The sequence below is a fragment of the Alligator mississippiensis genome, chromosome 2 (assembly GCF_030867095.1).
Source record: "Alligator mississippiensis isolate rAllMis1 chromosome 2, rAllMis1, whole genome shotgun sequence".
NCBI classification, from domain to species: Eukaryota; Metazoa; Chordata; order Crocodylia; family Alligatoridae; genus Alligator; species Alligator mississippiensis.
Genome location: NC_081825.1, coordinates 237,671,291 through 237,698,496, shown reverse-complemented (window position 1 = coordinate 237,698,496; position 27,206 = coordinate 237,671,291). Strand labels below are relative to the sequence as shown.

The window sequence follows — 27,206 nt, the reverse complement described above, 5'->3', positions numbered from 1 at the left end:
GTGGGGGTTGGTTTAATAGGAAAAAATTAGAGATTCTCCAGTCCCTTGCCCTGATAGAGAAGGAACATTTTGGTAGGGGACCATTGTTAACAGTAAAAATATGCCATGTTCAGGATTCTGCACTGGTATTGCATCGGCATAACTCTTATGGAAGGGTGGATTTTCAGGTGCCTAAAGGAGCCAGGCATCTACCTCTTATTGACTTACAAAGAGAGTTGAGCGTTTGACTTCATTAAGTGATTTTTGAAGACCTCATCCAACAACTCAATAGTCTTCATCATTAAGATTAGCTCCAGAGTGGTATACTTAGGTAAAGTGTTTTACATAATAACCATGTACAATAATAAGATATATAATAATATAATCATAATTATATAATAATTTTAATTGACAGATCTCAAAGTGTTTTACCAAAGAAGTTGGTGCTATTAATCCCATTTTACAGATGGGGAAAGTGAGGCATATAGAAGAGAAGCTATTTGCCCAGCATCATCCAGCAAGGTAGCAGAGCTAGGAACAGAATATAATGGGTCTCCTGTGTTCTACCCCATGTCCACCTACCGCCACACTTCCTTTTCTATTTTTTAATTCAGGAAAAGCTTTACTGGTGCACCCAGTCACTGAACAAGCAGCCACTGAAGTGGGTGTTTTACTGCCTGGATCAGATGAAGTAAGGATAAGTAAGAACTTACAATCTCTGGTATTTAGTTCAGAAGAAATCATTTACTTTCATTTTTCTGTGACAGTGACACATCACACAGTAGCAATGACCTATTCATATCTTATCTTCTCAGAGGTCCTTTTCTCAAAGCCTCTCTCCCCCATTTTTCTGCTTGTCCCACAGCAGCCCCTGTGCTTTCTATACTTACCTATTCCAGACTGGTACATAAACCTCCAACCCCTTCCTAATTTAAATCACTTCTCAAGATGCACTCTTTCTGTGACCTCTGTACAAGAAATTAGCTGATGGCATAATCCATTTATTTTTCCTACAGTAAATTTTTAATTTACATGGAGGAAAAAATAAAAGAGGGAGTTGAAAGGTAATAAAGACACTAGAATCGATGCTGTGGGATTAGCGTACATAGATTGCTGCACAAGGAAGATGCATGTTGGTAGACAGATATGTTAGGAGAACTTTGGGAAAATATCTCATTTGTGTGCTATATTTCTGTCACTCTGATCATTGTGTGTGCATGTTATGTCCCATTCTCCCACTCCATCTTCACTGAATACAATTCAAAGTAAGGATTCTCATTTCAGGAACTAGTAAGTACATGATACCACATCTGTCAAGATAACAACATAAAGTACTGCAATGCAGACTGTTGTTCAGTGCCCTATTTAAGAACATCAAACACCAACACATTTAAGAAAATCAGTACTTCTCTGAAGTGGAAGTTATTTATCCACATGATGGCAGTGCAATATACTCCTACATAAATGACTTGGTTTCAAAAGCAGAAGTTGTCAAGGAGATACTTCATGGAGAGTGTCCTTAAATTCTAGAACATGTAACTTAAAGGACTTTCACTTCACAACACAAAATAAATATATAAATAATAAATTATATTAATGAATTCATGAGACATAGACTGTAAGATCATTTGGTGGCGGGGGCGGGGAGGGGAGGAAACTGGGGGAAACCTAGTAAAGTTTAGCCCAAAGCAATTACCTTATAATGCAAATTTCATAGAATCATAGAAAATTAGGACTGGAAGGGACCTCAGGAGGGCATGTAGTCCAACCCCCTGCTCAAAGCAGGGCCATCCCCAACTAGATCATTCCAGCCAGGGCTTTGTTGAGCCAGGCTTTAAAAACCTCCAAGGATGGAGATTTCACCACCTCTCTAGGTAAACCATTCCAGTGCTTTGCCACCCTCCTAGTGAAACAGATTTTCCTAATATCCAACCTAAACCTCCCTTGCTGCAACTTGAGACCTTTGTTCCTTGTTCTGTCATTTGTTACCACTGAGAACAGTGTAGCTCAAATTTGTGACAGGTGGAACAGTTAAATTTTATTACACTATTTATTACAATTTTTTCTCCACTGGGTTTTAATAATTTTGCATAATATACAACACATACTGTAGCTTTATAAATGACTCTATTACTTAATACCTCTAGCAGCTTCAAGATCTATTAAAATTAATGTAAGTCCTAGAAAAGGTCTTCTCCATTTTTTTTTACTAGATAGTGAGGATTTGGGTCATTGGACCCAACATTAAAAGGTACTTCTTACATCTCGAGAAAACAGTAAAGGATAGTGAGACCCAGAAATGAAATCACAAGACAAATATCCCTGCAGAGGTATCTGATCTTTCTCTGCTCATATATCATGCTTGTTCCTTCTCTTTTTCTTGGTATAGGTGTGGTATGATTTTAGAAGATTTATTCGAATGGAAGGTCCAGGAAAACTGAAGATCCCAGTAACTTTGGAGAGTGTATGTCGTTTGGCCTAAAATATTGTTTCCGTCTGTCTGATAAATTTAAAAAGTCACTTGCTCAAGCACTTATAAAATCAGGGAGATACAAGGCAGTAAGCAAGGATGTAAATTTACAGCAAAGTAGCTGCTCTGACCTAACTCCCTGTGGTGACACTCCTAATGTGTACTAAGAAGTTGAGCTGGCTACCTTGCATTTAGTATGCACTAAGGGTTAGACTGATTCCATTCCACCTATAAGGCATGTAAGTAGACTTCAGGTGCCTAAGAATGACATTATTCCACCCTGTTCATGTCCTGAAACATCTGTTCATGCATCTACCTTTGTAACATAGTGTCACCTGACCCTTAAGATGCAGCCACAAAAAACAGTGAGAAGGAGGGCCTACCCATCTTTTACAGTAACTGTTTTTCAAGAACTCGGGCAGGATGAAAGGAATCATATTTAGGCACCTGTGTCCACTTACATGCCTAAGAGGTAGACTAGAATCTGGCCCTGAAATTGCCCACAGAGGGAACTAGTGCATAGGAACTAATGAAATGTAAGTTCACACTCACCCTACCTTATTTCACAAAAACTTCCCTGGTAAGACCAGCCCCCTGGGAATGTTGGAAGCACAAAAAGTTTTTCAGCAGCATTTTAGGGATGTGTGAGCTCACTTGGCAACCTGGCATTTCTAGGTGGGACTGCTGTGGTCAAAACTACTATGTGCTTATCAACATCAGGCTTTGGTGACAATTAGCACGTAGAATGATAGCAGCTGTGTTTGCCAGAGCAGGCCAATGCGCCATCTTTGCCTCTCCTTTGCTGATTACACCCTGGCTGCTAACATGTACTCTTAATTGGGACGGGGACACTGCACTGGGTAACAATAATCATTGAATGTTGGTGGGATGAAGAGAATACAGGAAGATTGCTAGCACTCTTATTGTAAGTAGAACAAAGTTTATCCAGTCGCATGCTCTCTGTTGACATCTGGTAAGAAATATCTGCATTTTTCTCCTCAGTTAAGTTAAAAAATAATGATCAGTGAATGGCACTGAGATTTTCACAGCTGAGGTCTTCTGCTCTGGTTTTGCTGTTGGTAGATTCCAGTGTTCCAGCGTGGGGGGAGCATCATACTCCTAAAGACTGCAGTAGGAAAATCCACTGAATGGATGATGGCTATTTCTTATGAACTTCATGTTGCCCTGGACTCCAAGGTACAATGGGCCTGTGTATTTTTTACCCGCCTGTCCCTTTTCCCTTTTGTCCATCTCTTCTGGTACTGTCATGTTCCAGCTGCTCCTCACTTTCTGGAATCTTTTCCTCCAGCAGCAGGACCTGCTATATAGGAAACAGGTGGCTTTGTGCTGTCTGCCTCGCCAACACAGCATGGCTTAGGCCAAACACACCTGCTTGAAGAGGAGCCAGTCTCCTCCAATTTAGTGGGGAGAAGTTTGGCCACCTTCTCACTTTCCTGGGCTCTATTTCTTCAGCTTGGGGACCCTGATGGAGCACAAAGACTGTTCCTTTAGCACAAGATTGTAGGATGGCTGCAAAACTAGAGCAGTTCCTGGTTTTCCTTTTGCTCTTCCCCTTCTTTGTCTGCCAGCCTCCAGTAACCTGGAAAGAGGAGAAGAAAGTGGAGGATTATGTCAGGCCACGAAAGCTCCTCTCCAGTTGCAAAGATATTTTTTTCATGGTGCTGCACAGATAAGGAGATAAATTTACAAAGCCATAATATCCAGACATTCATAATACTGCATCATTCCTCACTGGAGTGTTTTAGTATTCCAGACCTTTTTAGCACATAGTAAGGTTTTTTGTATTTATTTCCAGTTTCATTGTACAACCCTATAAGCTGCTGTTAACTATCTTCTACATTTGGTATCTTCCATAGGACTCTGCAGTAGGTGAACTCTATCTAGATGATGGGCATTCATTTCAATACCTCCATAAGAAGCAGTTCCTGTACAGGAAATTCACTTTCCATGAGAATAGGCTCTCTTCCAGGTAACAGCAACTGACAGAAGTTTGTTCAGCTTCCCAAACTTATGGGCTACCAATAGCAATGCCTCTTACAGTTCATTCTACTTTGGGTCAGATCCAAATTGTTGTAGTTGCCTCCATTAGGCCTTTCACAGGAGAGTGATCAAAACCAACAGGTTTAGGCATCTAGGGTCCATACAACAGTGTTTCATGCCACCAAAGGGCACGATAGAGTATGCAGGTGTAAGCTGGGAGGCGCCTGGAGTAAAGCAAGCTTAGGGGTATGTCTGAGCCCCCACCCCTCCTCAGAGCTTAACCACGTATATGGCCTGCCAGGGAAGCACCTTCATTATCTCAGAATTCAGACTGCCCAGAGATACCTAACTGCCAGCACCACTTACTTTGGGACCAAGTATAGCACCTACACTGACTTTCACTGTCAAAGAGGAGGGGGAGCTTCCCCACCTGTTATATAAATTACCAAGTGATTAGAGCACTTGCCCTCCCCTCGCCCATGAAAAAGGATACCTGGCTTCTAGGCCCTCCTCAGTCTAAAGGAACTCAATCTTACATGCCATACCCTCCAGGAGAGTGCCCAACCCACCAGTCTACAAAACAGGCTAGGTACGGATACCATCCACTCTTTCTGTTGAAGCTGGGCAACTGGGGCAGCCCAATATACAAGAGGCACAGAACTATAAGAACGGCAAGCAAGAGCCCCTAACTCGGTAGCCTACTAAGGAGGGCACTCCCCTGGGAGAAGGGGAAACCTGTGTTCTTGTGACTTCCTGAGTCTGTCCATCTGTCTGTCCTTCCTTCCTGCAGTTTAACCAATGGTTATCTAATATAAAATGCATTAGTCTTGGGGGCAGGAACTAGAGGCAAGTACTGCTTTGCATAGTCCAGGTCTGAGTGCATCTAGAACATCAAGTTTGGTCCTAGTTTACACTATTTACAGACTTACTGAACTAAACACAATGAACGGCAACAAGGATCCCAGGACCAGAGAGTAAAGTGCATGGGAGGGACTGAGGGAGAAAAATCCAGTTTTGCAAAAAGCAGACAGATAGCAGATGGCCTCATTATATGGAAATCTTTGTGTTATAGGAACTACATATATATAAAGAGCATTATTGTAGCTACAGAAACTAGTAGGACAAAGTGCAGTTGTTCTTAGCAATGAAGCTAAGGGAAGAAATGTTAAAACATATTAAGAAACAATGTGATAGTTAGGGATCCTGGTTTTCTTTGATAAAAAAATCCCCAATTTTCGGATTTAAAAAAGTAACCCAAAATCCACATTTTTTGTGATCAAAATGAAACATCACTATATATATATATATATATATATATATATATATATATATATATATATATATATATATATATATATATTCATTTTTCCATGATTAAAATGAACCAGCACTAATATGTGTGTGTGAGCACTAATATATGTGTATGTATGTATGTGTATACATGTATGTGTGTGTATACACACACGCATACATATTAGTGCTGGTTCATTTTAATCATGGAAAAATGTGGATTTGGGGTTACATTTTTTAACTCCAAAATTGGGATTTATTTTTTTTTAATTGGAGAAAACCAGGATCCCTGGTGATAATACAGACAACCAAGGGGGTGGTAAGGGACATGCTAAATACTAGAAATATTGATAGCTGTTTATAAGCAGAAAAATGTCCCACTCCCAGGCCCCTACTAATGACTAAATGAGATCTGTTGTCCAGATGGGTAAGTAATATAGTCATGAACCTACCGGTTTTTCCTTGCTTCTTCAAACTTCTCAGACTGAGGTGGAGATCTATAAAATTTACCATGAAATGGGATCACAGAATGTTTTTGGTAACATTTTGTTAAAAAACACACTTTAAGTCCATCATTATAGGTAAGCCTGAATCCTGTTATGAGGTTTTAAGAGAGTACATTTTGTAGTGTAGATGAACACTTCACCATTTGCATCTGAAAAGTTGAAAAAATATATAATTTTATATTGACCTGAAGCAATGTTTTCTATATGTTTAGCATATTAAAGAGTCAGAAAAAAATCAATGTGCATTGAAAAAATATTTAATTTTAACATTTGTTTTCAGTTAATACTTTTTGAAGGATTTTAAAACAAATTTGAAGATTCAAACAAAAATATTTTGAATCTCAAATTGAAACATGTCACTTCAAAACATTAAAATGAAACATTTTAGCTTTTTTCCCCATCATAAGCATTTTGGCAAAACTGAAATGAATTTACAAAACATTCTGGTGTTGAATTTGTATTTTCTATCCCCCTCCCCCAAATTGGCTAAAATAAATCTCTGTTTTTGAAATTAATTGATGCATCCTAAAGGCAGTTAACAAAGGGGAAAATTATCCCTGCTATAACAAAAATTATATTAGGGGAAAAATAAACTGTTCTGGAAACGTGAAGCAAGAGAGTGTAGTTGTGGTTTGTCCCTTAAAGTTTTCATCCTTTGTTGCACTTCCACTGAGAAGCTGCTGTAGTTAAGATATTTTTTTCCAGCTGTGCAGATGGAAATGGACAGTACAGCACCGAATGTGGAGTTGAACGAGTACTAATTCTGGGAGTTCGACAGCAGCCTACATCTGTGATCATCAATTACCAGGGTAACAAACTATATTACATTTCACTTCAATTTTAAAACTCTTGCTGGTGCTCTTTAAAGGCAGCAAATTCAGAGCACTAAACAGAAAACAATTATAGAATGGAAACACTGCAAGCTCTATGGTGCTGCTCTGCCAGTAATTGCACCCATGTTCTTGAGGGATCTTCTTGACACATATTTAGTCATCAGAGCTAATTAATTTCTCAGGAGAGTCTCTATAAACCCAAAGCAAAACAAAGTCTAGTATAAAGTAAAAAGAGAGGCAGAGAGTGTTTCAGCCTGGGGATCAACCTAGCCTTTGGAGAGCTCCCCTGGCAGCAGACATTTTCTGCCAGTCTGAGCACTTATGCTAGGAAAAGTGAAATGGAGGCAGGAGTTAACTCTTTGGGTTTTAAAGAGCAGGTGGTGCCTATGCATGGTGCCAGGGAATGGAAGAGGGTTTTTTTTTCCTGCCCAGAAGAAGCTGCGCTGAAACTTAGGGCTCTGCAGGTCCACAGGAAAATCTGTGTTCCTCTTTCTTTGGCTGTACTTCGGAAACAAGAGATGAAGTTACAGCTTTCTCCCTGCAGCATAAGTCCCAAAACTGAAAATGCTTTGGATTTATTAATAACCTTCAACTACCTGAACAGTGGTTACAAAGAGGATACAGCTAAACTGTTCTCAGCAGTGGCAGACGACAAGACAAGGAGCAATGGTCTCAAGTTGCAGAAAGAAGTTGAAGTTAGATATTAGGAAAAACTTTCTTACTAGGATGATAGAAAAGCACTGGAACAGGTTTCCCAGAGAGGTTGTAGAATCTCCATCCCTGGAGGTTTTTAAGACCCAGATAAACAAAGCCTTCGCTGGGATGATCTAGTTGGGGCTGGTCCTGCTTTGAGCAGGGGGTTGGACTAGATGTGACCTCCTGAGGTTCCTTCCAACCTTAATTTTCTATCATTCTAATATAGTAGTTACTGTAACTGTACTTCTGAATTAACAGTTATTAACAGGCATTCATGTTCTTGATCATGTAGCAAGAGATACAGTTTAAAAGTAAAATAATCCTTTTCTACCCTCCAATAGCATGAGTTAAATCCATAAATCTTCCTGGCCTGAGTGAGGGTTGTTGGTTGTAGCCATGTTGGTCTAAGGACATAGGCAGACAAGGCTATTTGGGTAAATGTGATATCTTTTATTAGACCAACTAATAAAAGATTTCACATTCACCCAAACAACCTTGTCTGCCTATTGCCTGAGAGAGGAAATTTGAAGCTAAGAACAAAAATTTTCATGTTTCTCTCTCTCTCTCTCTCTCTCAAAAGAAGGTTCGTAGATTCTGACTATGGAACTACATGAGCAGAAAACTATGAACTTACACAGAGACTTTTCTAGGGAAAGCAAGTGGAATTTGCATGGTGGCTTTTTCCTCCACCCTGGGCGCATCTACACAAGATGCTTACTGTGCAGTAGCCTAATAACACTGCACAGTAATGTCACGGCAAAAACCATGCTAATGGCCTACTGCACAGTATTATTAGGCTAATGTGCAGTAAGCATCACTAAATAACCATTCACTGGTGCTTCTGCACAGAAACTCTAGGTACTGTGCATTTATTTAGTACTTTATTAAGGAAGTACTAAACTAAATGCGCTGTAACTAAGGTGCATTAATGAACGTATAAATGCACCCGCTGCTGTCCAGAAACCTCATCTTTCTTCCCCTTTAGAAGTGATGTTGATATTAACATGCTGCCTGTACCTGTTCACCTCTGAGGCACATAAAGCAAAAGTTAACACTGTAAAAATTGTTAACTTCTACAGAAGAGTGCCAGAGCATAAACGTTTAGTGGTAGCGTCCCCTTGAGAGACACATAGAACCCAAGTATGTTTGCAGGCTAGAAGAAAAGAAGTAATAGTCCCTTCAACTTTTGTAAAGCCTTCTGAGCAGAGCTTATTGGCCAGCTTTGGCCATAATTGCTCTCCTTTTCTCATGCCATTGTCTAGTGATGGAGGGAGTATTCTGATCCAATGTAAGTAAAAGAAATCAGACAGTCATATACAACTTTCTTTGGAAAAATGTTAATTAGGATGCATAGTAAATTCTCTCTTGTTGAAATCTAGATGGAAAAAACAAAGACGTTATTTTCACCTATGATGACAAGACCTCCACGTTGACTCTGGAAAAATTATTATTAAATGTTGGCACTAACTGGGAGATTTGCCTCAAGTGACAGGAGGAGCCACATCTTCAAAGAACTTGAGAATGTTGAAAGAAGGTGGTGTTGAAGGATTTAAGTTGCTCTTGAGTCCAGCCGTCTTGAAGTATGCGGCTAACCCAGGCTGATCTTCTATAATATTTGCTTTTGGAGGAAAAAAACCCAAAAATATTTTATTTATATTTGAAAATCTCATCCAAAGTCAGTAAATGGCAAAAATTACAGCAAATAAGCCTTGAAAATGGCTCATCACTGTCCTGCCCAGGCTGGCTTCACTTTGACAAACAAAGTACATTTTGTACTGGGTTAAGTTCTGCTCTCGTTTGAAGAAGTAACCCGAATGAGTGTGATTACTTCTATTACAAACAAACCCCCACACAACCCTTTTCCATCTTCCTAGGACAAGGGAAGGCCGTTCAGTCTGTCTAAAGGCCAGTTGCTGCAACAGTGAATAAAAGAGAGATGGGAAAACACTTTAAATGTTCACTCCTGAACTTCCAAACATTTGAAATGTTAAAATGTCCACATTTTTGTACAGAATTACATCAGTTTGGGGCGTTAGCTCAACTTCCAGAAAACACTTAAAATAATGATTCTCCTTTCTCTCTCCTGTCCCCAGATTTTTTTTGTAAAGAGTAAAGAGAGTTTCACTCTGAAGAGTGTGGGTGGTGAAATGCAGAGAAAAATGATCTCTAGCTCTTTCCACACTGAAGAGGAAATGCCACTAGAGTTGTATGCTGTGCCCAGTAATCCCACACAGTGCTGTCAGTCATTTCCACCTGCTGCTGCTTATTCTCTGGGGATTTCTGGAGGTGCCAAATTTCAGTCAAAGCATGCTCTGACCATTAAATTCTGACCTACTGAATATGATTGATTTAAGCCAACTCATTCTTTATGGGAACCAAGTATTTTCTCCCCTTTATTCTGTAGAACTATATTTCCTTTCACATGTACCCTTACAATCACATGCTCCTTCTAGCAGATGTGATTGGCAAATTTTCCTCAAAACACTCAAGGGGCAAAAACCTGAAAATTCAATTCTCAGGATATTTGAGCAGATCTCTGATAGGTGACCTCAGATGAATCCTTTGCTTCCTTGAGCTATGTAAGCTGGCGAGCTACTCACCAACCTAGGAGGGGCTGACCTCTCTGCCTCCCTTTCCTACTGCCCAAAACTCAGATCAAACCCTTTTCCTCAAAGCTTAATTCATCATTAAAACAAGCCAAAAATAATGCCTTGGCAAAAGCGGGTGAGAGCAGCAGACAGACTTTCCCCAAGATCTGAGATCCCTCTAGCTCTCTCAGATTTGACCACTTCCCAGTTTCTGATAACTGAACAGGACTGATGGACCTCACTGATGTGACTCTTCCAAAGGGCACAAATTACCCAAATATTGTCTTTAGTTATGCCAATGTATGTGCATCAGAGAAGGAAACACTAAGCAGACTAATAAAATCATCTCCCAACTCCAGAAATAGGGTAAAAAGCAAATGCCCTCTTCTACTAAGACCTTTTTTCTGCACCTGATGTCTCTCCTCTTCTGTTGATTGTGTGTAGTGTAAATCCACTGATTGCAATGGAATAAATACTGATGAAACACACATGTGAAAGGACAGTCAGGTCCTAGCTTTCTGTTATGTTGTGGGATTTATATAAAACTATCTCTGAAGACATTTATTATTAGTTCCTGCTTCTGAAGATAAAGGTGCTGCTGGTGGTGTGCAGTTAATGTGCCATTAGGATGCTGCAAACATTTTATCTTGATTTTGTGAATTGTGAAGGTAGATATAATACCATAACAATGATTGTTTTCATCATGAAATGAGTCATGTGCCTTATTTCTTCCAACTTTAAGCATCTTTTAAAATGTTCCAGTTAAGATTTACTGGGGGCTATACCTATCTATTTATGCTTATGCGTGTCCTGTGCCAGCAAGTCCAGGAATCTAGTAAAGTGATTTAGGGCCTGATTTTGAAAGAATTTTAGGTATGTAAGTTCTCTAGGAACTAGGTGCCTAAATACTTTGAAAACCCTTGTTCTTAAAAGTAACTAACTCTTTAGGTCTGAGAGCTTAGCTATCTAGTAGTTGCAGAAGAAACAATCATATTACTTTTATAGCAACTTTTATTATTTTCCATGTATTAATGCAATAAGTTGGGCAAGTCCAATAATAAACATGTTTACAAGCTGAAACATTTGTTATAACTAGAGATGAATAAAAATAATTCAGATAGGAAAATATTGCATGATTAGAGATGAAATAATGAAAATTATATAGAAATAATATTATGAGTATATCTGATTTAGTTAGTGCTTTGCCTAAGCAGTACATTTATTTTATTCTGCCTGATTTTTTAAATATATGTATATCAGAACATCCTCTATATTTTTTCCAAGGGACAGATATAATATTGGATTATTTCTCTTTGCAAAGATAAGCCACCGTTAAGTTTACTTTGTTCCAATTAGGCAAAGTCTTTCTTATCTAAGTTAAAAGTAGCCACAGGGCATCCATTCACACGTGTAGTAAATATTGTTCCTTTTTTTTAAAGAGAGAGAGAGAAGGAAAGAGGAAATGAGACCCTTCCCTATAAACAATACTTGTTTGTCTTCAAAAATGTCATGGAACTAGCTTTACAAAAGAACCTGCCTATTCAAAAAAAACAGCAGAGGGAGAGTGCACTCCTGAAGACATCTAACAGGAAATACTTCTGCTGACCCATGCAAAACAGGCTGGCATTAGTAGAAAAAACTTATGTCCGTGTGCAATGATATATCTGCTCATTACTACAGTCCACTAAACCTCAGTTTAGCTACTGGCTCTCCCAAGAACCAAACAGCCTGTAGGGACATTTTCCACAAATGGAATTAACCTTCTGCAAAACTGTATTTTCCCTATTGTGGAAAGTACCCTGGAATGTGTCATCCTATGACATCACAGCTACGATTGGTTTCAATGAGATGGTTGCTTGGAGATTGGGCCAGAGAATTTTACTCAGAAGGGATATTTGTCAAAGATAATTAAAATATGGGTATGTTTCTGTGCTGTATGTCCCTATAGTTCAGTTAATGAAGGCACTCAGCACATGGAAACAATTAACTCCATATCAACTTCCTTGTTGACTTCTTAAAGTTAATGGCTTTTTAGTTTGATCACACACACAATCATTGCATTTCAAACAATAAGTGATGCCAGCTGTTTGACTGTTCTGAACCACTTTTGATAATATCATGGAGAAAGAAAAATGCATCCCTGGCCAGGCTTTTCCATAAAGTCATATCAGAAAGAGCCCTACAACCCTTGTGACGCAATGCAGTGAGTAAATGACAAGGCTGTGCGAAGCTTTGGGTAGTGATTTGATTTGGAGGAGATTCAACCCAATTCAGTAGCCGAATCTCTGAATCCAAATCGAATCAGGGGACCAATTAAAAAGCCCGAATCAATTTGAAGCTCTCCATATCTTCAGAAAAGATTTGGATAGCTTCAGTGATTCGGGAAGTCCCTGGTGGCTGCAGCAGGGAGCTGCAGGTGAACTCTGAGCTGGTAAGTACTTGGGGTGGGAGAGAGGGGGCTGGGGGAGGGGAGAGGGGACCATGCAGGGGACCCCTGCCAGCCCCCAGCCCCTGCCTGCTCCTCCAGCCCCCCTGCCCCACCCGCTCACTCCCCCAGCCCCTCCATGGCTGCCCCGCCCGGCCCAGCTCCCGGCCCTTTAAAGAAAAGCCCCAGGGCTCACCGGTGCTGCCAGGTAGGGGGTGATCCCTGATGCTGTCCACTGCCCCACCCTGTACTGGGGGCTCTGCACGAGCCTCCTGATCCCCCCACACTCCCCCAGTGCCCCCATGGGTGCCCTGCCTGGGCCAGCTTTGGCCCTTTAAGAAAAAAAATGGAGGAAAGCCCCAGGACTCACCACTTCTGCAGCAGCCTCGGGCTTCGTGGGACTTGTGCAGAGCCCCCCATGAAGTGTGGGACAGCGGAGGGCAGTGGGGATCACCCCCCGCCAGCAGGAGTGGTGAGTCCAGGGGTTTTCTTGGGTTTTTTTTTCTTAAAGGGCTGGAGCTGTGGCAGGCAGGGCATCCATGGTGGGCTGGGGGGAGCAGGGGGGGCCAGGGGGCTCACAGCCCCCCATGCAGTGGGGGCAGTGGGGGCAGTGGGAGGCAGTGAGGATTGCCCCCCCCCCCCCCCCCCCGGCAGTGCCTGCTGAGTCAGAGCTTTTTTTTTTCAAGTGCTGGGAGCTGGGGCGGGCTGTGGGGCATGCACCTGGCTGATTCGGAGACTTGGCCAAATTGAATCAGGACAGTGATTTGAATCACCGAATCGAATCACTGTCCCCCAAATCAGCCGAATCCGAAGCAAATACTAGCTGCTTCACACAGGCCTAGTAAATGACGAGTTCTGCAGCTGGACAGTGCACCTTGATGCAGCTGCTTTCAGATTTTCAAGGACAGCTGGAGCTTTTTCAAATTCCTCTCCCTATATTGCTTAAGCTTATTAAGTACTTCTGATACTGAGCGGCTAAAAGGGAGTCCAGTGTTCAGACAGCAACTGCTACAAGCTGAGGGATTAATAGATTTGGAGGTTATAAACCCATTAGTACTGCACTAATTATACGTGATACAGTCTTGCTGGATCTTCAAGAGGTGTTCCATACTTTCAAGGATTGAATCCATATGATTTAAAGCATTTAATCTGGGTGAAGTTCTAAGAAACAACTGAATAAAAATCGCTGTGCTAACAAGTTATAAAATTAATACATGCACTGAAACCATAGACCGACCAATTGTGTCACAGTCCATTTATAAACCTGGATCTCTTGCGTAATTTAACACCTCCTGGTTAAAGAAAAACTTGATATTGCAGGTCTTTTCCAATTCCACATATCCAGATTACCATTTAAACAGCCTGAAGCTAGCAAAGAACCAGAAATAAGCAATGCATGTTTCAAACAAACAGCCTAATATCCCTTTCACTTATGTGAGTTTTAAACATCAGTAGATTTATTTCTGATTTACAACAGTGTAATTGAGAAGATAAATGGACCCAAAATCAGGCATTTCCTCCAGGATTAATAATGCCAATAATGGGCTCTTTTGACCTGGTAGAGAACCGAAGTACCAGGAACCCAATCGTAAATCCTTTAGGCCACAGTGCCTACCAAAAACAGCTTATTTTGGATTTGTGTAGAGTATAGGTGTTGACTTTTATTTTGGCTGAGGGGGACCTAAGATGATGGTCATGTAGAAAGTTTTATGCATTTCAGGTGACAGCCCTCTTCCCGAGGGGGGCCAGGGCCCTCAAGACCCCACGTATTCAGCACCTCTGGTGCAGAGTTTCTTGGAAGAGGATACATTTAGTTGCACAGTTATCACATGAACAATGCATGCCTATCACTGTGTAAGATGTTCCCTTTTTCACAAATGTGAAAAATCCATTTCCCATTGTGGTGGCAGGGGCCATCCTCAGGGTCCAGAAGTGCCAGAGACAGACCCCAACACCCCTGGTGGAGGGCTCAGGGACCCTGGCCCTGCTCAGAACTTACCTGAGAGATGGGACAGGGACAGGAAGGAGCCGCACGAGCTGGTGTTGCACCGGCTTTTCAAGCAGCTGTCAATCAAGCTGGGCAGCTGATGATGTCAGCTGTGACCGCCTCCATGGGAGATTTAAAAACCCTGGCAGAAGCCGGGTGCAGGAAGAGAGGCAGGAGGCGAGACGCCAAGCTCTCTAGAGAGTTGCCTGGCAGAGCTGACTCCCGGAAAACGCTGCCCTGCTGAGAACAGGCAGCAGCAGCAGTTGGGAGCCGGGCGAGGCGTCCACATCTCTAGTCCCAGGGGAAGGGACTCAGAGTCAGCCATCACCTCTGGAGCCCAGGATGGGCATATCCAGCCTGGAGCCGGCCATAGGTCTGGCAGACAGAGACCCAGCCTGGGGGTAGAGCCAGGAGAAGGGAGGCAGCAGTGAAGGGCTGGATGCAGCTACAAGCCAGCAGTTTGAGTAGAGGCTGGGGAGTCTGAGCCAGGAGTTGGCACAGCAGCCCAATGCAGCTGGCGGTTGGTGAGTGGATGGGGTGTAGGGGAGGCAGAGCCCCAGGACTAACTGCGACAAGTCTGTGAGTACTCCCGTCTCCAGGTGATGAAGGAGAACACCACTGAACCTCTCCTTTTAGTTACAAATTCCATCAAGTCGTGGCAGATGAGTTGGGGGCCCAATCCAGGGAGCAGGGGGATACCCACAGCTCCAGCTGAGGTCACCACATGCATACATGCAGTGGAAATTCTAGGTGTATGGCTTTTTCCAACTAAATCTAAGCATAAAGAAGCCACTTAAGTAGAATTTTCAGTGCCATGTAATTTAACATGATTTGGGGAATCTGATATGTCACATCTGGTCATGCAGAATGTTTTTGGCTAGGTTATTTCCTTTGAAATTGTGGGAATCCAGAATCTGTCATGTTAGCCATGTGTCACTACAAATGTATTTTTCCAGTAATTAGATTACAGACCAGCTAGGACCTTCAGTGATCATAAAATCATAGAAAGTTAGGGTTGGAAGGGGCATCAGGAGGTCATCTAGTCCAACCCCTGCTCAAAACACAACCATCCCCAACTATATTATCCCAGTGAATGCTTTGTCTACCTGGGTCTTAAAAACCTCCAAGAATGAAGATTCCACAACCTCCATGGATAGTCTGTTCCAGTGTTTTACTACCCTCCTCATGAGAAAGTTTTTCCTAACATCTAACCTAAACTTTCTTTGCTGCAATTTGAGACTATTGCTCCTTGTTCTGTTACTGACAACACTAAGAGCAGTCTAGCTCCATCCTCTGGATCCCCCCTTCAGGTAGCTGGAGGCTGCTATTAAATCCCCTCTCGGTCTTCTCTTCTCTAAATAAGCCCAGTTCCCTCAGCCTCTCCTCATAAGTCATGTACCCCAGAGCCCTAAGCCATTTTCATTGTCCTCCCTTGGACTTTCTCCAGTTTGTCCACATCCTTTTTGTGTGTGTAGGGGGAGTTGAGAGGGGAGTGAGAAAGAAAGCAAAACAGCACACAGTACTCCAGATGTGGCCTCACTGGTGCTGAACAGAGGGGAATAATCACTTCCCTTGATCTTCTGGCAATACTCCTACCAATGCAGCCCAGTATACTATTAGCCTTCTTGGGAACAAGGACACACTGTTGGCTCATATTCAGCTTACAGTATTGTCCATTGTAACCTAGGCCTGTTTCTGCAGAGCTGCTGCCTAGCCAGTCAGTCCCTAATCAAACCTGAATCTCTCCTATACTATCTAAATTTTCAGATGAATACAATTTATATTTTGCCATAAAATCTTGGGCATATAGAGTAACTATCATGCCATAATAATCTTCTAAATATACTAACATCTCAAATTAGTATCACATTAGGTTATTAAAGACTCAAAACTTATTTTTCTAAAATCTTTGCATTTAGGCCCCAATCCTACAAAAAAAATTGTGTTTAACCTTACACACTGCAAGTAATCCTATTGAAGCTATTGCCATGCCTTCACTGCAAAAAAGTGTTTTTGTAGATAGTTATCTTAATACAGAATCTTATTAGGGACAAATCACTGTAGTTTCTGTCTTGATGTAGATGAATAAATTAACTCAAGTGGAGAGTATATAGTTGCCCTCAACTAAAAATACCAAGGTAAAAACTACCCATTACTTTACATCAGAATAGTTTTTTTGAGTGTAAAAACCTACTTTTTCTGAAGACAAAAGTCAATTAGGCAAAATTAAGTATCTACATAAATCTTTGCAGTATCAGAGTCTATCTTAATTGTATGAAGTATAATAGGAAGTTAAACTTCTTAAATCCATATGTGACTGTTACTACAGTTTCAGCATTTTTGACTTGAGAAAAAAAAGCTACATGGCATCAGAAACCAGCCTACCTGTGTCTATCCTCTAGGAGCAAGCCCCAAATAGGAATAAGCTGTACATCAAGCTGTCACACACTTTCTTGCACAACCCCTCTCTCTCTCCCTGGGGCTATTTTTAGTTTTCCTGGATGAAAATTGTTTCTACAGGGCACTCACATGCACAGGGGACTCGCACACACATGCTAGAAAAACACCAAGCACAAACAGAAAAGGTACGCAATTTCTCTTGCCTCATGGCAGAGAAGGATTTCTGGTTTCTCGTAACAAAATGACCACAGGAAGTCATTCAAGATGGTGTATAAATTATTCTACATCATGAGCCTTCATCATTTTCAAATTTGACGGGTATTTGCTGCAAAGAGAAAGAACTGTTTGCTGAGCTGCCTGTTAAACAACTTCTTCTTTCGGGTAGTTTCCTTCCAGGTTGCACGATCTTCCTGTTTTTTTTCTTTCTTTGTTAATCTGTTTCAATTTGATTTCCATGCCGTCGGCTGTAAATGTTGCAGTGGCTCAACAGACTGAGGCTGGGTCAGCTCCTGATGCTACCGTTAATACAACCACTGAAGCAGGTGGAGGTGCAGGGGGGATCTACTCTGCTATTATCAGTCGAAACCAGCCCATTATTAAGGTACAGGAAAAAGCCTATGCAGAACTCCACAAGAAATGCCTGGAAAAGAAGATTCTGTATGAGGATCCCGATTTTCCACCTAATGACAGCTCCCTCTTCTACAGCCAGAAGCTCCCCATCAAGTTTGAGTGGAAAAGACCTCGAGTGAGTAACTTATCTACATAAACTTATAAATATAATGAATTCACTTACCCATGTAGGAAATGTATTTTTACTTGTTTTCCCAGCCTGGAAAATTACCTTCTAGGGATGGGGAAGTGCTGAGAGAGAGAAAGAAAAGTAGAGAAAGAGTATAAAAAATTAACTGAACATCAACAAGAGATTGGAATGAAGTTCTTTAGTCTTCTCTTAATGCATTTTAACTGGCTTTTACTTGTCTTGATTTGTTTGGAATTTCCTCATCTGAAGATACCAGTCAAAACAAGTTCTAACTCCTCCTCTTTCTCTAGCATAGGCAAGTGGGCTTATGAAGATTTATTTTTTCCACTTCTATTTTATTGATGACATTCTTAATTTTACTTTATTACATATAGCCACTTGGCTGCACTTATTCCTTTTTGGAAGTGCTAAGGTAGAACGAGGTATAGATAAATGCTGATCTACTGTTTTTATGTACTGTGAAAATAAGGGAACAAGCTTTACTCTAAGTTAGGGCCAGTGGATCCAGCAGATCCAGTGAAGTTGTCACTGGATCTAACAGAGCAGAATTGGGACCCTATTACTTAATTTTTTTGTCATCATTTATTTCAAGCAACAGTTATTTCAAATGCAAAGTTTGTTATCCTATTATTTGCCTGCCATGAATTAGGGGGTGGTATTAATAATTATTGCCATAAAAATATATTACATTTCTCCTCAGAGTGAAAAGTGACCCTTCAAAATGAAGGGCAGGAAAAAAAGATGATGTCATGTGATGTACAGGGGTAACCCAGACATTCTGGGATAAATGCAGTATGGATTTATATCTCAAGCAATTTATCAGAATTTAATGGTCAGAGACTGCAGCAAAACCAGTCTTGACATATAAGATAATTCAATCAAAACTAAGGCATGGATAGACATACAATTAACTCTATTTTAGAGGGACAGGGATGGCTTACAACCTCTGAGTATGTGTCTGCTGAGCCAATTCAAATGTTTTATCTGTCTGCTGTTCACTTGTGATAAATTAAGTTAATTGCAGTAATTTACTACTGATTGAATCAGATTTATTACTGAGGCTCAGCCTCACTTACTGTAGTTGTCTATGACAGGGGGGTTCAACCACCAGTTCAATGGCCAGATCCAGCCTACAAGGCCATGTCGGCCAGCCCATGGGTCTCCCCACAAGGTTGGTAATTTAGCAGCATGGGGAGCAGTGGCAACGTTAATTGTCCCAACCATGGGAAATATCCACCCCATGGATCAGCCTCAGGCCACTCATCCAGCCCAAGGATTAAGCACTACTGGTCTATGGCACAAAGAAAGCAGTTACATCAGGTTCAGCTGCCATGCAGTTCCCTCCTTTTTAAAGCAATTTTGTTCCCACTGCAAGAGGAAGAATTTACTTTGGCATGAGTTGAAAACATTTCAGATAATGTCTGACATGTCCACTGCACAGGATTTCTATACATACACATACTGCATTTGAAAAGGTCCTACTGACATGTCTGACAACTGATGTGCTTTCCTACCTTCCTTTTGGAGGCTGAGGCAGCAACATAGTGGATGAATGTCAGAGAAAAAAGTGACTGGAGATATACACAAATGCCAGTAGTAATATGGGAAAAGGTACCCACTCTACACAGATATAAATGACTGCAGAAGGTAGAAGGCACCGATACATCAAGCCTTTGGTATCTGGGCAAAATCAGACTTCTGGAACCCGATCCCCAAGATCATTCTTTGATGATCCACCTTTAAGAAGTCATCAGTGATGCAATTTCAAAAGGTGTATAATAATTGGGTTAGCACAAACGAAGCATTCAGGAGCCATAAGACTCAAAAGGGAGGCGGTAGTCATAGGAGACCTAAACTACCCAGACATCTGCTGGGAGACGCAGACAGCAAAGTCCCGCCAGTCACGCAGGTTCCTATCCTGTGTACAGGACCTCCATCTGACGCAGGAGGTACATGGGCCCACTAGGGGGAATGCCTTACTGGATCTGGTATTGGCAATGGGGGATGACATGGTAGGAGACCTACAGATCGGTGGTCACCTGGGGGACAGTGATCACCAAATAATAGAATTCACCATAAGACGTCGAGTGGGTAAGGTAACTAGTAGGATGGAAGTGCTAGATTTTAGGAAAGCTGATTTCAATGAACTCAGGCGTTTAGTCAAGGACGCACTGCAGAGGAAGAGTTTTAAAGAGATGGGAGCCCAGGAAGGGTGGCTGTGCCTTAAGGAAATGATCCTTCAGGCACAGAGGGAGATGATCCCGATGCAGGGGAAAAGGGGGAAAGGGGCCAAGAGGCTTCCTTGGCTGACCAGAGAAATCCAGAGCAGTCTACGGGCTAAAAGGGGGGCATATAAAAAGTGGAAACAGGGAGAGATTACTAAAGAGGAGTATACCTCCTCTGCTCACGCTTGTAGGGAGGCAGTTAGACAGGCCAAAGCTACCATGGAGCTGAGGATGGCATCCCAAGTTAAGGATAACAAAAAATTGTTCTTTAGCTATATAGGGAGTAAAAGGAAGGCCCAGGGTGGAATAGGACCTCTACTAAATGGGCAGAAGCAATTGGTGACGGACAGGGGGGACAAGGCTGAACTCCTCAACGAGTTCTTTGCCTCAGTGTTCCTAAGCGAGGGGCAAGACAAGTCTCTCACTGGGATTGTAGAGAGGCAGCAGCAGGGCGCCAGACTACCAAGTGTAGACCCGGAGATGGTGCAGAGGCACTTGGAGGAACTGGATCCATTTAAGTCGGCAGGCCTGGATAAGCTCCATCCAAGGGTACTGAAGGCACTGGCTGACGTCATTGCACAGCCACTGGCGGGAATATTTGAACACTCATGGCGCATGGGCCAGGTCCCGGAGGACTGGAAAAGGGCCAATGTCCCCATTTTCAAGAAGTGGACTCCAAGATGAACATGAGTCGTCAATGTGACGAAGCCATCAGAAAAGCTAATGGCACTTTATCGTGCATCAGCAGATGCATGATGAACAGAACCAAGGAGGTGATACTTCCCCTCTATCGGGCGCTGGTCAGACTGCAGCTGGAGTACTGCGTGCAATTCTGGGCGCCGCACTTCAAGAGGGATGTGGATAACCTGGAGGGGGTCCAGAGAAGGGCCACTTGTATGGTTAAGGGCTTGCAGGCCAAGCCCTATGAGGAGAGACTAGGGCACCTGGACCTCTTCAGCCTCCGCAAGAGAAGGTTGAGAGGTGACCTTGTGGCTGCCTATAAGTTCATCATGGGGGCACAGAAGGGAATTGGTGAGGCTTTGCTCACCAAGGCGCCCCTGGGGGTTACAAGAAATAATGGCCATAAACTAGCAGAGAGCAGATTTAGACTGAACATTAGGAAGAACTTCTTCACAGTTAGAGTGGCCAAAGTCTGGAATCGGCTCCCGAGGGAGGTGGTGCTCTCCCCTACCCTGGGGGTCTTCAAGAGGAGGTTAGATAGACATCTAGCTGGGGTCATCTAAACCCAGCACTCTTTCCTGCCTATGCAGGGGGTCGGACACAATAGGGTCCCTTCCGACCCTAACATCTATGAATCTATGCAATCTGCAATCCTGCTATATCATTTTCCACAGTTTGAATTCTAGTCTTAATGCACATTAATAAATTATATTGTCCATAGATTAGAACAGGGGAGTGAAGGGAGAACTGAATTCTAGTGCCAGAGCTTTTGCTAATGTGCTATGGGACAATGGGCCAGATGGATAAAGCCCATTGTCCCAGTTCTCAAGCTTGTCCACTTATTTGGGGTGATAGTTTGAATGCTCAACTTGAAGCTTCCTGGGCCTGATTTGCAGAGCCTGTGAGCTGTCAATGATAGATGGGGGTGTGGAGTCTGAAACTCAGGTCATTGTCATAAACTGGGTACCTAGAAATGAGACACTCAAGATTTGTGCATCCTTTTGGAAAAAAATATGCCTTGACCTCTCTATTCACTCATCTGTAGAATGGGGTTAATACCCACCTTCTTTGCAGAGTGCTTTGAGAGTTTGAAAAGGAGATATAATGCAAACAATAATAGATTATGGCCAGGAGAGCTTGTTTCCTTCTCACTAGGGGAAACTGTAGAGACACTATGCTGATGAGATAGATCAGCAGGGGCAACTTCCTTTTTAATCCAGTCCTTTTCCTTCTGTGCTTGGAAGCATGAGTTTCTAATAGTTCGTGGTGCTGCCTGCAGATTGACCTGAGACTTTGCTTCATTGGTATTTGACACCATAGGTCAAATCCTTTTGCTAAGAGAAAAACTTGTCTGATAGTATTACAGATAGGAATAGAATAGCAGCTATAAACTAATTATAGAATAATTACATAAAGACAACTGATTAGGATGGAGTAGTACTGCAGTCAAGAATATTCTGCTAATAATAAAAACATATATTGAAGCACTAGAATTTCACAGCTCAACTCCACAGTTACAGATTTTTGTAATACTTTCCATAAAGAGCTGGACATCTATTCTTTCTGAAATCACAAGAAAGAGAAACTTTAGTTGAACAGAGTTAAGACTGTAAATGAAAGATTTCTTTGCAACCATATTTTTTAAATATTGTGGTCATTTTAAAAACAGTTTGAATATCAGGTCATTTGGATGCCTTCAAAAACAAAACAAAATGCCAGAGAGTTTAGAATCACTGCGAGAATATTCAAATGCCACTATAACTCTTCTGCTGTTTCCTTACTACCAGACATACATACTACCAGACAAAAAAGCAAATACACACTCTAGAAAAAGCAAGGTCTCTTTTCCTGACGGACAGTGACCTACCGAGTTACCTTGGGCTTAAATTTTTATGCTTAAATTTTGCCTTAAGAAGAGCATGCACGAGAACAGATGTTTACACCTCACGGATGCGCCATTTGTTATACTGAACCATCTAAGATTCTTGAATAGCAAGTGCTGCAGAAGAGCTAACGTAGTATTATTCTGGCAATATAGAAGTGAAGAATTTTTTAAAATTAAGCTGATAGCAGTAAGGGATTTGTAGCCTGTATGCTCTATTATATCTCTTGTGTAAATGATAAATAATAATTAATAATAATACTAGGGCTCTACACCTAAAAGCACTCCTCTGCAGACCTCAAGGGTTTTTACAAAAATGTCTACATCTTAGTCCAATTTTATAACCAGCTTTTACTTAATGGCTCACAAGAGGCAGTGGCAAAACTATGAATAGAGTGCAGGTGGTAGACAACTACAGCGTGGATGATCTGTCCCAAGGGTCACCATAACACATTATGATTCAATAGTATACAGAATTAAATAGGCCAGAATTGGAGCCTGCTTCCCTTTTCATCCAATCAGCTGGTTGGATGGAACAGCCAGCCTGAAATGCCTCAGCTGGTTAGACCAGGAATGGCTGATGGTTAGGGCTTTTGACGGTAAGTCTCCTAACTCCCAGACCTGAACTTGATCCATTAGATGAAGACAGTGAACACAACCCTATATTCCATGTGTAGGTTGCAGAGAACTTTGGTGATTTTCCACTTATGCTGGTAGTGGTAGAACTGCAATTCAGGACAGGGTTTTTTCACAACACGCTGCATTGATACACCTTTGAAATACTTACAAGGACTGAGAAATATGTGCAGGTTCACAACTTAGTGTTATAAGCCATTTATCACATGAACCACTAACAACATAAAGAAATTCATTCTTTCCACCCCCCTCCCTCCACCTCCTAAATAATTGTTGGCCTGTGGGGTGAAGTCATGATAGAGTCAAAAGGACAGACTGTCATATGGTGCAGCTGTGAACCTTGTCAGAGGGCTGGGGGTGGAAAGAGAAGCATGGGATTCTAGTCAGCTGGTACTACCATAATATGATCTGAATGCACGCAGTAGACCAAATGCTTCATCCAGGCAGAAGTCCAAGTAACGTCTATGAAAGTTTTCCTCATGGAAGGACTGCAAAATCTAACCCAGTGCTTTAGTTCAGATCTAACCTAGTATAAATTCAACTGGTTTACATAAATAGCAAGAAGCTAATATCTCAGACTTAGAGCCTAAATCACCTGAGAATGGGATAGAAGAGAAACTCATGTGGTTACATTCTCTCCTCAACAAGTTACATTCAGACCAAATTGCAAATTGAGACTATTAAGGAGCAGCTTACAGTTCCCTGATTCTCATGCTGCTCTGGTCCCAGCAAAATTAGAGTACCTCTGCTCCCTCAGGGACCTTACATTAGCAGAGATTTGTCATAGGGGAGCAAAACTTTGTTCCACGCCGGCTTTTCTCCTGTCACATCCTCAACCTCCAGTGAGGGATAGTGGAGACTGGTTTATAAGCTGGCTCCAGTGGCTTCATACCAGTTGAATATAGTCAGTTAGTCAGCTGTAGCCAGACAAAATCTGCTTTCTGCAGATCAGGTGGGTCAGAAGAAGCAGAACTGGAGCTGAGAACTTGAGCCAAGAGCTTAAAAAAAAGAGGCTACACAAAGTCCCCCAAGGAAGCTGAGAGCTATCTGAAGAAAATAAACTGTATAATTAATATATATTAACTAGAGTTGTAACTTAATGTAATTGTAATTACAGTAAAAGAGTGGCCCAGTTAACGTACATTTCTTAGTTTTTTCTTACTTTTTAGGAGTCTTTATGAACATTACTTAGCTATTTTACTACCCCTTTGAAGTAGGTAAGCATTCTCATCCCTATTTTACAAGATGGGAAAACCGAGGCACAGTGTGGTTAGAGTAGGTTCCCTAAGGCTATAAAGCAAAGTAGTTGCAGAGCTAGCATTGGCACTCACAGATTCCTGACCTGCAGTTCAGTAGGGCTATATGAAGCTTCCGGTGGTGATTCAATTCGGAGGAGATTCGGTCTGAATCTCCAAATCCGGAGGAGATTTGGTGGCCGAATCTCCAAATCCGAATCAAATCAGGGGACCAATGTAAAGGTCCGAATCAATTCAAAGCTCCCCAAATCTTCAGAAAAGATTTGGAGAGCTTTGATGATTTGGGCAGTCCTGGGTGGCTGCAGCAGGGAGCTGCAGCTGACTCCAAACTGGTAAGTACTAGGGGCAGGGGAGTGGGGGAGAGGACCACGGGGGGACCCCTGCCAGCCCCCGACCCCCCCCTTTCCCCCAGCCCCCCATGGCTGCCCCTGCCTGTCCCAACTCCCAGTACTTTAAAAAAAAGCCCCAGTGCTCACTGGGTGTTGCTGGGCGGGGTGGGGGGGGATCCCCACTGCCCCTACTGCCCCACGCTGCATGGGGGGCTCTGCATGAGTCCCCTGACCCCCCCCACTCCCCCAGCCCCCCCACGGGTGCCCCGCCCGGGCCAGCTCCGGCTCTTTAAGAAACAAAAAGCCGAGTAAAGGCCTGTGAGTCACTGCTCCTGCAGCAGCCTCAGGGCTTTGGGGGCTTGTGCAGAGCCCATGGCACGGGGCAGTAGGGATTGCCCCCACCAGCAGGAACGGTGAGTCCGGGAGGTTTCTCGGGGGGGTCTTAAAGGGCCAGAGCAGGCCCAGGTGGGGCACCCATGGGGGGGCTGGGAGAGCGAGGGGGTTCAGGGGGATCATGCAGAGCCCCCCATGCAGTGTGGGGCAGTGGGGGACAGCAGGAATGCCCCCCCCTGCTGAGTTAGGGCTTTTTTTTAACAAGTGCTGAGCTGGGGCGGGTGGGGCAGCCATTGCCAAGCTGGGAAAGAGGGTGGGGGATGGGCCTGGCCTGCCTGATTCGGAGATTCAGAGATTCAGCAGCAGCCGAATCTCCGAATCAGATTTAGCCAAATCGAATCACGACAGTGATTTGAATCACTGAATTGAATCACTGTCCCCTGAATCGGCCTAATCCAAATGTGAAGTGAATACTAGCCACTTCACACAGGCCTACAGTTCAGTTCATGAATCCAGGCTCTTTCTAAACATGAAGTAACACAGCAAAATGCCTTCAAGATTCAACCATATGGTACTAGATGATTCACCAGACAAGCCCTGGATTCCCTTGCAGTTACAGAACACATCTCCTTGTTACAGATACGTTACTGTGATTGGAAGTCTTTTATGCATGAAACACATCTTTGTTACAGGGTTCTACAATGTTTAAAATAATAGAATTGGTGCCTCTGTACCCTACCAGAGTACATACAATAAATAACGATGGTTTATGAGCATGCATGGAGCATCACAGAGTAAGATACCATACTGTCTCATGAGGCTCAGAGTGGATCCTACTGCACTGCATTTTATAACAAATGGCATTCTGTAGTAAGAGAACACCCAGGAAATCATATAAAACATGGTGTGGCTTGAAGGCACTTCCAGGATTATATTGTTACACCATGCTATGCTTGTGGAGAAAGAATTACAATAAGATCCATAACATGTGGAGATTCCCAAAAGGCTTGTATTGTAATACATCATATGATGATGAGGCTGCTATAAGGCCCACATTATAATGCACTGCATGGTGAGGACATTGAGCGTTCTAAGCTCCAGTCTTTTTATAATACATTACACTAAGCCATGGATAGGCATCCCTAGATTCTAAAAAGGTCTCACAACAATGTGAAATTACCAATATTATATGAGTAATGGGACTTTATTCCAATACAATGAAGATTAAAAAGGGGACCTGCTACAATCCCAGCATGGTATGCTAACATTGAGAGCTTAATAAGAAAACATCATCACAGTACTATACTTCACATGCCCTATTAACATGATCTGGGCTTACTGCCAGGAGCTCATTAGAGATTATTAAGAGGCCTTTCAATGCAAAACACTATCTGTAAAATTTAATGGGCATGCCTCAGAGACTGCTATGATGGTGTCCTATCAGTAGTGAAGAAAATTCATAAGAGTGATGTTCTATATTTTTCATAAAGTGAAAAGAAAAATCTGGATATTTGCTTGGAGTTGAAGCATAGCCCTGAGTCATCTACTGAGTGTTCTGGAGGGGTGCAGTCTTTTGTATTTAAAACTACAGTATCATGTATTCATCATCATGTATAAGTATGTGGCCAGAGCACTTTAAGTGCTGAGAGCAGGCAGCCAGCAGGTGCTGGCCAGCCCTGATGAGGCAGCCATTTTAGATCCAGGTTCTCAGGGCTGGAGCAGCAGTCTGCTGCTAGCAGCTGATAAGGCAACACCTGGTTGAGCTGCTGCTCATAACACCTTGGAGGTAAGGGAAGAACTATGGGGATGGCAGAAGGTTCCTATGGACCCAGTGGTGCCCAGAGCCCCAGGAAGAAGGCTTCAGTCTAGTGTGAACAAGGCCCAGGCTGACAAGGGGACTAAAGGTTGTAGGCCTACAAAGGGGCCAGG

At 42.5% G+C, this 27,206-nt stretch overlaps 2 protein-coding genes across 3 annotated transcripts in view; both read left to right on the top strand.

The window, feature by feature from the left end:
• Window positions 1-11,067, top strand: part of GANC (glucosidase alpha, neutral C) — a 44,557-nt gene extending 33,490 nt beyond the window's left edge. The window contains exons 19-24 of the mRNA XM_014595516.3: window positions 594-670; window positions 2,369-2,443; window positions 3,533-3,646; window positions 4,327-4,439; window positions 6,952-7,055; window positions 9,155-11,067. Of these exons, the coding sequence (XP_014451002.1) occupies window positions 594-670; window positions 2,369-2,443; window positions 3,533-3,646; window positions 4,327-4,439; window positions 6,952-7,055; window positions 9,155-9,264 (593 nt within the window). The 3' untranslated portion in view covers window positions 9,265-11,067. The remainder of the gene's footprint in view (window positions 1-593; window positions 671-2,368; window positions 2,444-3,532; window positions 3,647-4,326; window positions 4,440-6,951; window positions 7,056-9,154) is intronic.
• Window positions 11,068-17,229: 6,162 nt separating this feature from the next.
• The window catches only part of CAPN3 (calpain 3), a 68,007-nt gene continuing 58,030 nt past the window's right edge, over window positions 17,230-27,206 (top strand). The window contains exon 1 of one of the 2 annotated variants that reach the window (XM_006258487.3): window positions 17,230-17,920. In XM_006258487.3, the coding sequence (XP_006258549.1) occupies window positions 17,630-17,920 (291 nt within the window). In that variant the 5' untranslated portion in view covers window positions 17,230-17,629. The remainder of the gene's footprint in view (window positions 17,921-27,206) is intronic. The other variant, XM_019496567.2, reaches the window with a different exon arrangement.